The sequence below is a fragment of the Coccinella septempunctata genome, chromosome 4, assembly GCF_907165205.1.
Source record: "Coccinella septempunctata chromosome 4, icCocSept1.1, whole genome shotgun sequence".
NCBI classification, from domain to species: Eukaryota; Metazoa; Arthropoda; class Insecta; order Coleoptera; family Coccinellidae; genus Coccinella; species Coccinella septempunctata.
In genome coordinates, this window is record NC_058192.1 from 21,780,353 (window position 1) to 21,796,362 (window position 16,010).

At 33.3% G+C, this 16,010-nt stretch overlaps 1 protein-coding gene across 3 annotated transcripts; it reads right to left on the minus strand.

The window, feature by feature from the left end:
* Nucleotides 1–481: 481 nt before the first annotated feature.
* Nucleotides 482–13,962, minus strand: LOC123311128 (cullin-3). Of its 3 annotated transcripts, none has more exons than XM_044894917.1 (10): nt 13,553–13,962; nt 12,863–13,060; nt 6,171–6,356; nt 5,910–6,113; nt 4,901–5,080; nt 4,423–4,800; nt 3,805–3,975; nt 2,738–2,845; nt 2,545–2,669; nt 482–1,502 (listed from the first exon to the last, which is right to left on the minus strand). In XM_044894917.1, the coding sequence occupies exons 1-10, from the start codon at nt 13,616–13,618 to the stop codon at nt 797–799; spliced, it is 2,322 nt and encodes a 773-aa protein (XP_044750852.1). In that variant the 5' UTR covers nt 13,619–13,962; the 3' UTR covers nt 482–796. The 3 variants fall into 3 exon arrangements, with proteins under 3 accessions (XP_044750852.1, XP_044750851.1, XP_044750853.1); XM_044894916.1 differs by having other exon boundaries at nt 13,544–13,962; XM_044894918.1 differs by lacking the exon at nt 13,553–13,962 and adding an exon at nt 13,115–13,294.
* Between the last annotated feature and the right edge of the window lie 2,048 nt (nt 13,963–16,010).

Sequence of the window (16,010 nt, forward strand, 5' to 3'; positions counted from 1 at the left end):
CAATCAGGTTAAAGATAAATTGAAATGTTCTAGTCGAGAATACCACAGTTCCTAACAAGTTAACATCTTCTGAAATTCATCCATCATAATTCTGGGTGTTTTCAAATAAATGAGATAATCATAAATTTAATGTCTGTGAATATGTTGAAAGAAATTTAACACCCAGAGAGGTACATTTTCTCTGCACTCTGTTAATATCCTGTCAAAAAAAGAAAATTTCCGATTAAAACTACCACCTAACTCGACTTCAATTATCATCATCAGGCTTACTTCATCTTTCAAACCCCCATCATTGAGGACTTAAGACATGTAATGTAAAAGCTGTAAAAAAAACTCTTAACTAAATGAGAATCACAAAATAATAGCAGGAGATTCAATAATATATATATATATATAATTTATATCAAGGTCTAGATGACAACACAGCTTCTTATTGTAAATGTATTTATTTTCAGCGGAGGACGAAACTAATGATTCTCTGTACCACTGGAAACTTTTTAATTTGAAAATATACATATATTGAAAAAAAATGATTCAATATTTACATAACTGAACATGTTTAATCTTGAAATCATGAAAAATGTATTAAAACTGGAAGAAAATGCGGAAAACATGATAATGAGTGAAAAGATAAGAACAATCATTTCTGAATAATTTAATTATATTAGATTTCAATATGAATTAGCTATATGGGTATGACAGATCACTAAAGCGGTATAATTTGCACAATCCATAGGCGGTCACACCGCAATATCAGACCCACAAAAAGTTCACTTAATTGATTACCAAAAATTGTTCATGCAACATAAGTGTAAACTTTTCGATCTTCTGGTGTACGAGCAAGGTATTCTCTTTCGATAAGTCCTTCTATTCGTTTCTTTATTATAACTGGAGAAGGTAAGAACCGACTCTTTAATTGCTCAGTCACTTCTGTGACCAATATATTGTGCGCCATTCTTTTTCTGGATTTCATTATTCTAACTATAGCTGCTTCGATTTCATGCTTTCTATCTTCATCCACCTTATTTCTGGTTTCTCTTCTTTCAGGTTCACTTTCTCCTTTTGCGGCTACTGTTTGAATTTTCACCCTATGTAGTTTGGAAGTGAAGGAATCATTTACATAAAATTCGTGATTTGATTCGATCTCCTTTGTTTTTGGATTTTTGATTAATATCCTTTGTGAGGCTTTACCCATTGCAAGACTTTGTAAAGCTCTAATGAGGTCTCTTTCAGGGATGTCACTTTCATTTAGAATTTCTTCGTAGGTTAGTTTATCATGGTTATTGAAAAGCATCAACACAACCATCTGATAAGTTGAAACTTGAATAATGTGTTTTCTTGGACCACATGAACGGTTAGAAACAAGACTTGTTGATGAAGAACAAGCGCCATCTTTATCCGCGTCATCTTTTTTTGGCCCATAAAAGACTGCATTAAGATCTGCATTACCCAACTGCGGTTGTAGTGTAAGCTGACGTCCACTATGCTTTCCTAGATAAAATCTGAAATTGAAAAAATTGCAGAATAATGTAAACATCATAGGATACCTAATACTGGAGCATTTAAACCAAATAGAAAACTAGATGCAACAAGAAAAGGTCCTTGGGAGAAAAAATTAATAGAAAAAAAACATTTTAAAAAACAAGAATTATGTGAGTGATCTAAAAAGAAGAAAATAAACTTTCAGTAAATTAGACCTATCATTTTTTACATTTTGTAATTATATATAACATAAAAAAACTTGTTACTTGTGCTCAACCAATAAACTTCTTTTATAAAAAATGAATGAATTTCTGATCAGAATTACTTATGTTAAAATACATACATATTCTCCAAATAATCTTCCATATTATCATTGAGTATAAATCTATTGATACTCAATAATATATAGGTGTCCCAAAAGTAAACCGCCATATGTTAACCATGAATTTAACACCAAAAAACAATTTTTTAGTGTCATTTATTGCTTAATACTATCACCAAATCGAAAAATAGCCCAATTTTTCTCAATAAACTATGGGCCAAAACAGCTTCGTTACGGATTGGTCCCTTTCTTAGGTATCAGTTCTAAGTAACGCTGTATGAACCGTCTCTTACTGTTAATTTGAAAATAAGACGCTCAGTAACGAAGGTAATCAGGAAACAATTTCGAGAAATTTCTGTAGACATGACTGTTGTATTGAAACTTATTTTAAATTATTAACAGCCGAAGTAATCGTTTGAGCTAATGATTTAAAATAAGTTTTAGTACAACAGTCATTCTTAAACAATGAATTCATTGTTTGAACAGTTTTCTTGAAGTTTGAATGTGAGTATGATTCTATAAAATTGTTGATTGATGAGTTAGATGCTTGCAGAATAATTTCCAATCTGTAGTTGTTTTTGAGAAGTTTTAGAGAGGGTTTTTGATGAATGATAATTATTGATAATGTAATAAATGTCGGCGATCTAATGAGAGTTTTCATGAACTCACGAAGCTCCGTTCTCCTGGCTTTTGTGAATCATTTGGGTGGAAGCCAGATAAACTTGTTAGATATAACTCACCTACGAAAACTTTCGAAAGCTGCTAGTGGTACTGGCGGAATGTGACATTTGGGTGTGGCACTCTGGGTCGGCCAAAATCCAGTCGTCAATACACGCATGAACAAGTCGACGCCACATAAACTCGTCTGGAATCAAAAGAAATGAGTGCTGAATTGCAGAATGTTGAACGAAAGACCCTAGTTGTACCTATTACCTCAGACTTGGCAATGTGCTCTTTAAATTCATCCATTATGGTATTGGAAACAGTCATGTCTTTGAACATTCCTTCCAGTTTCGACGTAAATTGGCAACCACATTCCGTCTAGTGAAAAAAAAATTATTTTTTATTCACAATCAACAAACTATATTTAGAGTGCGAATAAGATCACAAAATAGAAGGGTTAATTTAGTTGAATATTAGGAAGGACGACGTGGATCATTAACCAAGTATGATTCTTGAAAGACCTGTTTTGGTTAATACACAGTGTTTGCTTCAGTAGAAAATAATTTTCAATTTATCGCCAACTGTTCGTTGCCAATTCAATTGAAACAATACATGTATTGGTATACATATATATTGATAAATTTTAAAAATATATATTCCTGAAGTACATAAAATTAGAAGTAAAACCTTGCTGCACTAAATGTGAATTTACATAGCATCGTGTATCAAGTAACAAATAGCGAAAATGTTACCATTCATGCAGACCAATTAGGAATATATGTACGCAGGTGGACAATTGCTTCAAGCCCGTTTTTAATGAACCTAACCACATTTTCATAAAAAATAAACGATCTTTTATAAAAAAGTTAAACTAAGATGAACGAATAAAACAAAACACAAAATCGTTCATTTTGTTATTTGTTTTGACAGAAGTTTAGGTTGAGTTTCAAGACAGATGGTCCAATCCGCGTATAAAGTTGCGCGTAATGAGAAAATCGCGTACGATTAACGCAAGAAGTTGGTAGTTGATATTAGTTATTTTGGGCTGCATCAATCCACACTTACACTATCGACTAGAGAAAATTTAAAAAAGAAAATTCCTTTTGAGTGTGTATTGACGAGTGTATTGAATTTATACATAATAATGTAACTTATTTATGAAATTATTCAGCAAGTACGGCTTATTCCAAACTCTAGTTATAAATGCAGCATATCATTATTCACTTCCAACATAAGTATTCTATTGTTTACCATTTCCTTGATAAAATTCGATTTTTCTCTTGCTCCCTAGGAAACACGCCTGTGAAATAAGCAAATACCTGCATGCAAACTCTTACCTTAAGTTTTGAGATCATGTTCTTCTCCCAATCATCACTGACAGATTTGTTTAAGAGAAGTCTTTTGGCTAGATGCTGCTTGTAATATCTTTCGAAAACATCTTTCTCCTGGAGGAATCTGAACAGAACCATGGATTTATCCAACACTGTTTCGATTTCCTGTTCTGTCATCTGCAAGGATTATTTTTCCCTAAGATTCGGTTTGAAAGTACGAGAAATGGTAAATGGTTTTCTAATGTTCATGAAATTGCTGTTTGGCCGAAAATATACAGGATTCTTATGAGAAGATCATCAGGTTGGACAAATCGAATTAATCAAATTACAACTTATAATTTTAATTGTTTTAGTCGATTCTAAGTGAAAAAATAGGAGCGGTTACCTAAATAAACCCTGTACCAAAAATGGAAGCTTTCAGAGTTATCAAGGAGAAACTTGAAACAAGAGAAAACAGAAATTTCCAACTGCTTGATTGGTCTGTAACTTCCAGAAACCATAGAAAGAAACTAAAATTCGACGTTCTGATAAGTAATTTTGACATTTTATGAACTTCTTAAAGGCTATGCGGTGAATCACCCTGTATAAGATAATAACTGACACATTAAATTGAAAATAACTCACCCCTTTGACTCCCTTCTTCAATTTATCATCAATAAATAATGATAAATATTCTGGTGATTTCGGATTCAAGTTAAGGAAGTACTCAAAATCAGATGCAATCATTTGCTTGAATATTTTATCATTACTGAAGGAGTTTTTCAAAAAGTGATCAAAACGGTCTTTGAGATCCAACAGTGATTGGACAAATGTAATTGCATTAGTTGAAGAATTGTGGTCATCCTCTTGAACAAGGGCTTTGCCTTGTTCCCTCAAATACTGACTCACACAGTCAGCCATGGTCTTCAAACCATCTGTAACTCGGCCGAAGAGTTTATACATGCACGCTAGGTCTTCTGTTTTTTGATTTTTCAACATATGAACCACACCAGAGTTTTCCATCTGTAATTTTTTTTATATAAGTAATATATAAACTTGCAATAAAATTTTTTTATGATTACATTATGGTGAATAATGAGAACCAGTTTCAACAATATCTTACCTCAACTATAGTTTTCATATGTTTCTTTATAAGTTCCTCTTCTACCACTTCAACAATCCTAGGTTCAGTGGATTCGTCCAAATAATGTTTCGCTCGATCTGATTCTTCATTTATTCTTGTCTCTACCTTTTTTATATAAACAGATGCACTATTTTCTGCTAAAAACTTCTGGCTTTCAACCTGAAAGAGAAATATTGATTTCGTTGAAGAACTACAAATTACAAATATAGGTTTTTTCTTCAATTCACACTTCTGCCTCATTCACAATATCATTATCTTCAAATTAAGAAAATGAATTAACATTAGAGAATTTCGAAAATTCGTCCTATTCTACTGAATGGCATTGAATTCATGTATGATTCAGAATTTAAGAATACCACTTTAATGGTGCGTTTCACAAAACTTTGCTTGCTTGATCATGAGTTGTTTAGTTTCCAGAATTAAATCACTGAAACTTTTTCATTCCTGAATATCCCGGAAATGTATCGAAATGAGAATCATCAAATGGAAGTATACAGGTCACAATTTGATGCAAGAATGATATTATGATTATCGATTCAAAACCAAACGTTATGGGTCTGTCAATCAAGTGCCGACTACCTGATCCTGCCCAGTGAAACCAGGTACTACAGTTTAGGAAATTTGTTATTTCAATTTTAATTCTCTAATTTCACATCCATAAGTCCTTCGGCAAAGTTTGAACAGAATAATTCAGTACCATTGAAGAATACTTATTGCAATATATATATTTTTCAAATAAGTTAAAAGCACATTCAAACCATTTCATGTAACATCAATTTCAGTTCGTTCTTATTCAAACTTTCCAAAGGAGACATCATTTTGAAATACTTATATTTTCCAAAGTATAACAAGATAAAAAATTAATGAAAAGTTTTAAAGCGATCACTTTTTTGTTATTGACTAGAGTTAAGTTAATTCAGAAAAACTGAAAATCCTACATTCTTCAACCCATAAAAGCTAACTAGTATTACAAAACTATCTGTCTCACTTTATAGAATTCTGCAGATTGTTGCAAGAAAGGTCTCTCGAAGTCTTCTTCATATACAGATCTAGAATTGATGCCAAGAACCATAAGCATTTGACAGGCGTTTTTGATTGAGATGCGATCCACTTTTTCTCCCTTTCTCTCTCTCATAACCATATCGAGCAGCGTTTCCCTGAGATGATCTCTGATGCAGCCATAACGTACAACCTGGAGAATAAATGATGTATTAACACTATGATATCATAATGTTTGCATATTAATCACCTGATCCCTAAATATGATAAGACCCAAATTGTACACATTGTCTACGTCGTTCTGTTGGACATATACCCGATCCATATACATGAGAATATCTCTAATCATCACCATTGAAGTTTGGTGATCGTTCCAGGCTTGATTCAAAGTCATCAGGAAACTGTTATGTAAAGATCTCAATACATCTTCGCGAACCTAAAAATTATACATTGATTCAGGGTTATTTTGGGAGGAGCATGCATTTTTCTTGAAACTTTTTAAGGGTTTTCTCTCCCAACATCTGAAACACTGAAAATAAAAAATTGTTGCTTGTAGAAATGGCTTCTTCGCTTGTAATACTATTTGTAAAATGCAATTTTTTTGAAGCAGAATAGCTGAACACATCATATCCAAAATATTTCAAATATTCAAATGATAAAATGTAAGGCAGCATTATGTTTCGAATGTCGGGAAAAAAACCCAGTTTGAGGAATAATATAACAATGTGCATCTAATGCAATCGATCGAACTTGGAATATTTTCTATAAAAATCTATTTTATCTACTATAGACCAATAGCAACCGAAACTTGTTTTGGCGATCATGTGAACACCATCTGCCAATTGGATTGGCCCCTTTCTTAGGAACTAAATCCATCATAAGGCACCAATCTAATTGGCAGATGGCATTCACGCGTTTGCCTTCTGCGAATGGGAGTGCTCAATTTCTTAGGTCTTATGAGCTCTAAAAAATTTGACGATTCTTGTTTTGTTTTCTGTTTTATTCGAAAAAGAAATATCCCCGACCCTTTTGGGGCACCTTGTATAACATAAGATTTATAAAAAATGTTTAGAATAAAGTCGACAACCAAAACAAGCAATATACAGGGTGTGGCGTAATGAATGGATAATATGGAGCCAGCGAGTAGAGGACTCTATGGCGGTTCAGAAAAATATATTTTACGTTTAGTAAAAGTGCCTTGGTTTTCGAGATATTCGAGATTTTCGAAAATTCAAGAAAATCACACCCTTCGCCACTCTTTTTGCAGGCAAGACTCCAAATGAAGGAATTTTTTCCAACTGTTTTTTGGATAGTATTCCTGTATAGATGCGCTATTAAATGTAAATTATTATTTTTGAGGCGCATAAATAGTTTTTCATGAATAAAAGAATTAACTCAACTTTTCCGTTTTGCTTATAGAAAGTGTAGACTATAGAGCATGTATCAGAACTCATGGTGGCCAATTTAAACATCATTTGTGAAACTTCATTCAATGAAACGATATTTTAAAATAGTTATTTTTTCTAGTTTTCTTTCATTATTGAACCCCAACATTGTGAAATCAATATTTTCAAGTTAATTTCAAGTTATGAATTGAATTTCAGCATTTATGTAACAAAGGGATTGACTCAATGTAATAGGTAGAAATTAATTTTCAGCTTTTTTTCTTAATTACAAAAGTGCTAAAATTCACTCCGTTACTTGAAATTCGTTAAAAAATATTAACTTTATAACCATAGGGCTTAATAATGAAAGAATACGAGAGAAAAAACCAATTTTAAAATATCGTTTAATTGAATCGAGTTTTACAAAAAGTGTTCAAAGTGGGCATCATAAGCTCTACTAGATGCTTTACAACTTCTTATGAATAATTGCTTTATTCTGCTTGCAAGTCCCATTTCAGTTGCTAAAAATTAAAGAAAAAGGCTTACACAAACTCTGCCTTGACTCATTGTAAGAGGCATTTATTTTGTATTTAATGCTGGAAATAGAGTGAGTTATACCATTTCAGAATCTCCGTGGAACAGGAATGTTTCCTCTTGCTTTGGCACTCAGGTAACCATATTATTTTTACACCACGCTGGGTTTAACTCAGGAAAAAAAATAAGCAAAACGGTAAATTTGAGTTGGATCTTTTTTTATGAAAAACTATTCTTGCGCCCCAAAAATAATAAATTACATTCGATAACGCATCTATCCAGGAATACTATCAAAAAAACAGTTTGAAAAAATTCCTCCATTTGGAGTCTTGCCTGCAAAACGTGTGGCGAAGGGTGTGATTTTTTTGAATTTTCGAAAATCTCCAATATCTCGAAAACCAAGGGACTTTTACTAAACATAAAATATATTTTTCTGAACCGCCCTAAGGTCCTCTACCCGCAGGCACCATGTTATCCATTCATTACGCCATACCCTGTATGGTGTTCCATTCTTCACACTTTTTAGGGCGACCATGTATATTTCAATTTATCACAAATATGTAGATTTACAACTGCTGTACAACTTTTACATAAGGCATCTTCGGATAACCCCTGTATATTTTGAAATAATCGACCGTTGTAATTTTTTATAACCCTGCATGTCGCACAGTTTAGGAGTAGTGCAATGCATTCTTGTGGTAATGTATAGTTGCACTTTACCTTGTTAGAATTGTCAAATGTCAATGGTCAAAATCTAATTGGCAAAATAAAGTCATTAATCACAAGCAAGTTTGCGATATCAAAATCATATTGGCTATATCGATGGTTCCAGATCGGTTCAAAACAGTCGCACATTTTTTATTTATTCAGAGTGAGTGCGCGCGTAGCTTTTCACGCCATCGCTGTTCAACTACTTTGAACCGATTCTGAACCATTCTGAATGCGAACCAAAACAAAGCTATATGCAATTAACAAAATCAAACTGGCAACTGTTAAATTGAAGTTCGTGTGAAATAAGATGTCTAAAACACAAACACAGACATCTTAGCATGAAATAAAATAATCATTTCGGTATGTCAACCATGTTGCATTGAACAAACACTGTATTGAAATTGAAATCAGGAGTCAAAGCAGAAGTAACTGAAGAGCTCAATACGGTTTTGACTGGTGCTGGTGAAGAGAGTCTGAGAGTATTTTGAAAATATTCGTTATTCTCAACTTTCAAATGTTTTACAACGATTAATTATGTTATTTACTGTGTATATAATTCAATACATTGTTTTCAATTTACATCAGTTTGGTATTATTACGAATTTGATTTTGACTAATGTTTTACAAAACTTTGATTGGTCGATCAACTATTTGACAGGCATACGATTTCAAGAATGGAATCACTGAAACATTTCAAATCCTTTATATATTGAAGAAGCGATTGAGAATCATTTAATTGCCGTATGTAGATCATACTTTGATCCAAGAACTATAATTTGAATGTTCATAAGTCGATTATCGCTTGAAATAAATCAATTTGGATTCGTGAATCAAGCGTTGATTCACCGATCAAGCCTTGTGAACCAAATTATAATACAGAGTTCCAAAATGGTTGTCACTGCGGGATGATTACTCTTACTCGCGTCCTGGTTTGGTACTCCAAAAACCTTATAACCATATATTCACTAAGATCTTAGTTAATATGTTAATTGTTTGTATTTGCCAGTGATACACTTGTGAAACCATTAGTTATCGGTGTAATGTACGAAGAGCATATGCCCTAACCAAGAAAAAGTAATTTGGTGTGGGTGCAATCCAGAATCTTGGTGTTCCCAGTAGCCAGATTACCAAACGGATTAAAACCATTGAGTCTGGGTACATAACAGATGATGTTGAGCCCATAGGGACTGCAGTTGGTCCCAAAGGTCAGTTGAGGCCTTCCAAGTAGTTTTGGATAGAAGGAAAAAAGGAAGCTTTGTAAAACCGGGCTGTTCGTCTGATAGGTGACCTCAATATTACCAAGCTTTTCATAGTGTCGAGAAAGGCATGTGGGACCTACATAAACGGACTCTTCTTGTCACAAAAATTCATTACGAAAAACTTGTAGAGACTAGCAGAGCTGCAGGAGTTCATCCAGATGTGATCTAGTTAGACCATATATGCCATTTTGGGTCCTATATAACAAATTGTCTGTTGGATTGAGGAGGAAAAATAATGAAGTAAAAGACCATGTAAAAAAATTGATAATGGAGGGAGGATGTAGTAGTTCACTCCTTTGCTGTAGTTTGGTTTTTGGTTGTATAATATGATTTGCGTTTTTTAATTTTTGATTCATGGAATACCATTGCCAAAATGTTATGCTTCCACTTGTGTTTCAACAGTTCTTTTTATTTGCCTTCATTACCTGAAACTGTTCATCACTAGTTGGAGGGGATATGCACTCACAGACTTGTTGTCAGTGTGCTGTCAGACAATAGGATTGTGATAGCCTCGTTATCACGTTATTATAATATGAAATAGTCAATGACCTTGTGTTATGTCTTAATTGCGCTCTCTTTAAACAATACTGGAAAGATCCTTTCCATGTATGAATAAACATGTATTCCAACTCCTCCATGTACAGATATACAGATATATTCTGTAATTGCTTCAAAACACATTTTCATTCATATTGTAAAGACAAATAACTTATTTCTAAGTTCTGATTGGAAGAAACATTGATAATTAATGTTAATATGAACAAAACTTTGGTTTGAAACTGCTATTTTTAATCTGATTGCTTGCTGATGTCAGGAATAGGTCAGATGATCAAGCGGGTAAGAGGCACTAAGCCTCTGTATTCAAGGCTGCATTTTTGTAAACAAGGTCTTGCTTTGTAGCTACTGAGGAATAAAACAGACTCTAGCTAAAAAAAACCTTCTAAAGCTTAGCAGACAGGAAATCAGAACTGGTTCAATAAGTGGTCTCTATGTTTCAAAAAACACACCAACTTGATGGGTGTCTTTGAGGGTGAACCATTAAGTCAAAACCTGAGGAGACTACAGAGTTAAAATATTTCAAGCTCGTGTTTTTCCCTGGATTGTCCAACAAACATATTGGTTGCACAACATCATCCTTGATAACAAGAAAAAATTCTTCACCAACATTAAAGAGAAAACCCCTGCTGCATTTCAACAAAGTATATGTTGGTTAAACAAAACAATACTTGAATGACAGGATACGACAACATAAGGGACTGATTATTATTATTGTGATGCATATTTGTAATTTTGAGATTGTACATAAGGTTTCTAACAGCCATTTTCAATAATCCTATCTATCCATCTTACTGACAATTGGAAACCATCCTAAAATATATCTGCAGATAGATCATAGAAACAAAATCAGATGGTTTTTCTATCTTCAGTAACTGAAACAATGGATAGATAGGTTTTTGAAAACGGCCGTATGTGATGTTTTAATCTGTGATTTTCAATTCGATTTATATGTTATTTGATTTGTAGTCTTTGGTTACGTTATTATTATTTTTTTTGTGTTATTTTATACTCTTGCTTGCTTCCTCTGTTTCTATGTAATAACTGTAGTATGTTTTGTAAGACATTAATTTGAAATAAATAAATAAGAATGATGGCAAATAAACAAAAGACGAAAACAAAACTGCCCTCACACAATATTCATAAAGAGAGGGACATAGATTTGATTTTGAAACAGTAACTATCCTAGATAGAGAACAGAATGATTTTAAACGTCTTTTGAGTAAAATGATACATATAAAAAGAAATAACACAGTGAATTACAGAGAGGATACAAACAATATGAATACTGTTTATGATTACATGATTTCCAGAATAAGAATACCTAACGGATAATAATTATAGGTTTGTCTTAGCGTTAGTTTCGTGTTTGTGATCAGATTGATGTTCATTTTTTATATTTGTTCACACTATATATTTGCCAGATGAATTAAGTGAGTGGAGACTGCTTATGAGAATATACAATATGTTCCAGTTCCAGTTCACTAACTTCATTGTTTTTATTTCATTGACTGTTACTTATCGAAACTATTTATTCTTGACTTCGCCTTACTATTTTAAATATATGTTTAAGTATTATAGTTGTATGATGAGGTATCATGTTCAGTGTTTATATGTTTTCGCTTTCATTTTAGCCTTCAGAAAGGAACAATTAGTTCCGAAACGTTGGCAAAATGATAAATGATTGTTTACCTATATTGTACAAATTCCTGTGATACATTGCTTAATTAAGTCTACTATAATATCTTCAAATGAGTCCTTAAGGGGGCAGAGCAAACCTAATATATTCAGAAGAAAAACTAATCCCAACCAAGACTTAGTGAGAGGACAAAACAGATCATAGGGATAACACAATAAGTCTTTAAGGAGGTAGTCATATATATGAGCACTGGTTGCTTCAATATTCTTACCAAAGTAAAAATGAAACAATGTAGATTGTGATGAAAATGATAACATATTATGATCACAATAAGATTAAAAAAATCAAGTCGGTCATGATCTGTATTCTGTTCAATCACCTGTTGTTGCCCTTTGATTATACATATTAGTATTCAAGAAATTAATGTTCACTGAAGAACTAGGTATAAGTACCTTTTTATTGTTTAAGATTTTAGATAATGGTTGTACTTCTTTTTGTCACTCTAAACTTGTTATCCTGATCTTTGGATTGCCTGAAGATGATAATATATTGAAAATATATCAATATGTTGGCTCTAAGTTAAAGAGACATTCTTTTTCCTGACCTAACCACTTCCCCTATGATAATCCTATATCATACATCAACTTATAACTATTCCAGTTCAATTTCTTCATTTCAAATGACCTACTTCTAATTCAAAAATTCAGGAAAAAAAGGGACCTTGGCAAGAACACAGCAATCACAAAAATATGATGAGTACACTTAAGTATAAAGGAGTGTATGGATGTTTGTATACAAACTGTTCTTAAATTAACTAAAACAATTTCAAGAAGCAATAAGAGGGGCTCCAGACACCTACCTTGGTTTCCAAATGCTGAGTGACAACTTCTTTCAAGCCTGTATATAATCTTTCCCCATGTTTATGTAATACCATAGTGTAGGCATTCCGGTATAACTCCTCAAAACTCAGACCAGAATTATTTTTCTTTTGAATTTCTTGAATAGCATTTTTTAACAATGCCCATATACTTTCCACATATTTTTCATCCATTGTCATCTGTGAAAAAATGAGGATAAATTTTAATTTAAGACTACAACCAAGATTTATCACATTTCTAATTAGATCTCCAGCTTGTTCGAAACTTCTCGATGTATCTGAAGAACCGTTCATTTTATACAGATTAAAGGAATTGTTATTTGTTTTGAGTATGTCACATGAAATGATTTTAAGTTCAATATTCTGATGCTTCAAATGTAAAATTCTGCTCAAAGATGTAACATAAAATTTGACTATTATGGCCTAAATGACAAATGCCAATTTTTGTTTTTGTGTAAAATTCATTGGAATTACAAATAATTGGTTAATGAAAAGTCAGTGAATGAATAAATTGAAAGATTAATGTAAATACATATTAATTATATTGTTCATATCCATCGAAACCATAGATACACTTAATTTGTGAGATAGACCTCAATAGATTCCACAGTTGATAAAGAAATGAAATGTATTGCTGTAGTGTAGGTTGAAAAAAGTCATTACTTTACTCACTGGAAACGCACGAATCCTCATCTTGCCTTCTTTTTTTCCCATAGCGCCACTCTTCATTGCAGACATTTTGGAAGAAAAATATTTTGCGTTCAATTCCCACTGTTCAATATATCATTATATACTTGGAAAATAGTGAACTATTTCAATCAATTATTTAACGTCTTTCATAATATGATTGATTTTACACACAATACATCTCATCAATATCACTCACTCCTGTTATTAACAAAACATGTCTTCCATGCAAAAAGTAAAAATCTTTCTAGGTTCGAAAATTATACTCGACAAGTGATAAATGTAATTAATTATAACGACTTTAGATATTTGAGAATTCAATGTTCAACGAACTAGAAAATGTTATGGGATGAATATTCGGCCATTGTCAAAAATGTCAAAACAGGGAAAGTTATTTCAGGTCGTTCTCAATGATTCGTGGCTTTCTTCAATAATGCGTTCAGAAAATTGTCATGAGTAGTTCATTGTATATAACATTTTTTGTTATTCGTATTTAATTTTGTGATAAACTCCTCAGTAAAAAAAAAACTCAAACATTGAATATTATATTTTAGTTATATACAACAATGAATGAATCAATGAATGGAAAGCTTCAAGTTACAAGCCCGTTTGCAAAGTTAGAGTTAACCGTAGATAGACTCTATCTACGGAGTTAACTCTATCTTTGCCCGTTTGTTTAAGGGGCGAGTACACCAGTACACGAGCTAACATGCAGGATGGCTTGTAAGAAAGAAGCCGGCGAGTCAGTGAGTGCGCTACTAGACGAGTACACACAGAATTTCTCACTTGCTCAGTTTCTAATTAGCATGGTATGTCCTTTTCACGTGTACATGTAGGTATAGCCTTACTATCGATGGCTAATCTTTGGTAGTAGTTAACTTATATAATCCTTGCTGCACTTGTTTTGGTTACATGAACATGGAGGTAGGTTTACGATAGTGGGCTAATTTTGGATAGTGGGTACTATCCATAGTCCTTGCTACAGTAGACACAGCTCTGTGTAGCCAAAATCCGGTCTCAACGATTTATTCCAAATTTTCAACATTTCATTTTCACCTTTCATTTGGGTTTCGCCGCAGAATAAGGGCCCCCTATCAAACTCAGATACGGGGCCCAACTATGGCAAACTACGTCCCTGTGTGTTTTAGTCATGGAGGTCCTACCTCCATCATCATGTAACTCAGTTTCTTTAGTTTTATTTATGTCAAAAGCACTTTTTTCCAATGTTGTTCCTAACCAGAATTCATACATTACATTGAAGGTCTTTAAACGAATGATAACAAAATATTATCCGTCTCTGATTAGACCCATTATCAAGAAGGCATCAGTTTTAAGACATTCGACTGGTGTTCATGACCTGCCTCAGTTTTGGAGTTCCGAGAAATTTAGACAGATACCCACCGGTCGAAGCAAATATCCTGAAAAAAATCGCATTAATGTGTACTAATGCAGTCAATCGAATACGATATTGATACTAGAGAAAAGTGGAATCCTCCAAAGAGGGTATTTATAGATTCTTCACCAGATTAGAGGTTCTTGCGAGCCTTTATTATAGTACCTGATCTTGATAGAAGTCCCAGTTAAGTACACCTAAATATAATATGGGTTTCCCGTAAACAGATATGTTTGGCTACTTAACTAAAGCTGCGTTCATACCTAATTAATTCGCGGGCCGTAGTGCAATTCGGCGCGAAAGCTAAGCAGATAACATTCTCTGTTATCATTCGTAATGAAATTCAAGTCTAGCATGGAAAAATTTCTCGCAAGTTATTACGAACTATCACTTCTGCAAGGAATTTCGTGCCAGCTATAGATCATGTGCAATGCATGTTGTGGTCAATTACATGTATGGTTTTCGCGTCGGACGCATGCAGCGACTGCAGACTAGCAGAAAGTGGCTAGTGGCTGCTGCCTCCAAAGATATTACTATTAACAGAGACTGCTATTAATATCTTTGGCTGCGCCTATCACATTGACTGCTCCTAAGAGTCATACGGACCTACTCTCTATTCTGCAATCTGTGCGGACCTATGAAAGAGCAAAGAGGAAATCTTTGAAAAAAGCGGGTTCACGACTGCAACGACGAAACGTCCGACTGGCCGACTGCAATCAGAGATATCTTCAATATCTCTGACTGCAACAGACACAGCAGCCACTTTCTGCAGTCGATGATTTTAAACTCATTTGAGTGTGTTGTCCTAAGTTTATTGCAAATTTTAAATTACGTGCCAACTTTCGGACCGTGAACTGATCACGAATGTAGCTCACGAAACTTAAGATGCTAATTCCAAAGCTTCGTTGGATTTCATTTTTAGGACTAATGGGGTCTTTAAAATTAGAGGGATTTTAAAGTTGATTATAAAACTGGACATAAAACTATTCCAAACCTCCCATATAACAAAAAAGTAAGAGATACTAAGGCTTGCCCACCGTAGGTATCACC

Coding starts and splice junctions, on each gene's coding strand:
- LOC123311128 (XM_044894916.1), bottom strand. CDS start 13,618: ATGTCTGCAATGAAGAGTGGCGCTATGGGAAAAAAAGAAGGCAAGATG. Junction 13,061..13,543: donor GTGCGTTTCCAGTGAGTAAA/GTAATGACTTTT, acceptor ATTTTTTCACAG/ATGACAATGGATGAAAAATA. Junction 3,976..4,422: donor TGAAGAAGGGAGTCAAAGGG/GTGAGTTATTTT, acceptor TAATCCTTGCAG/ATGACAGAACAGGAAATCGA.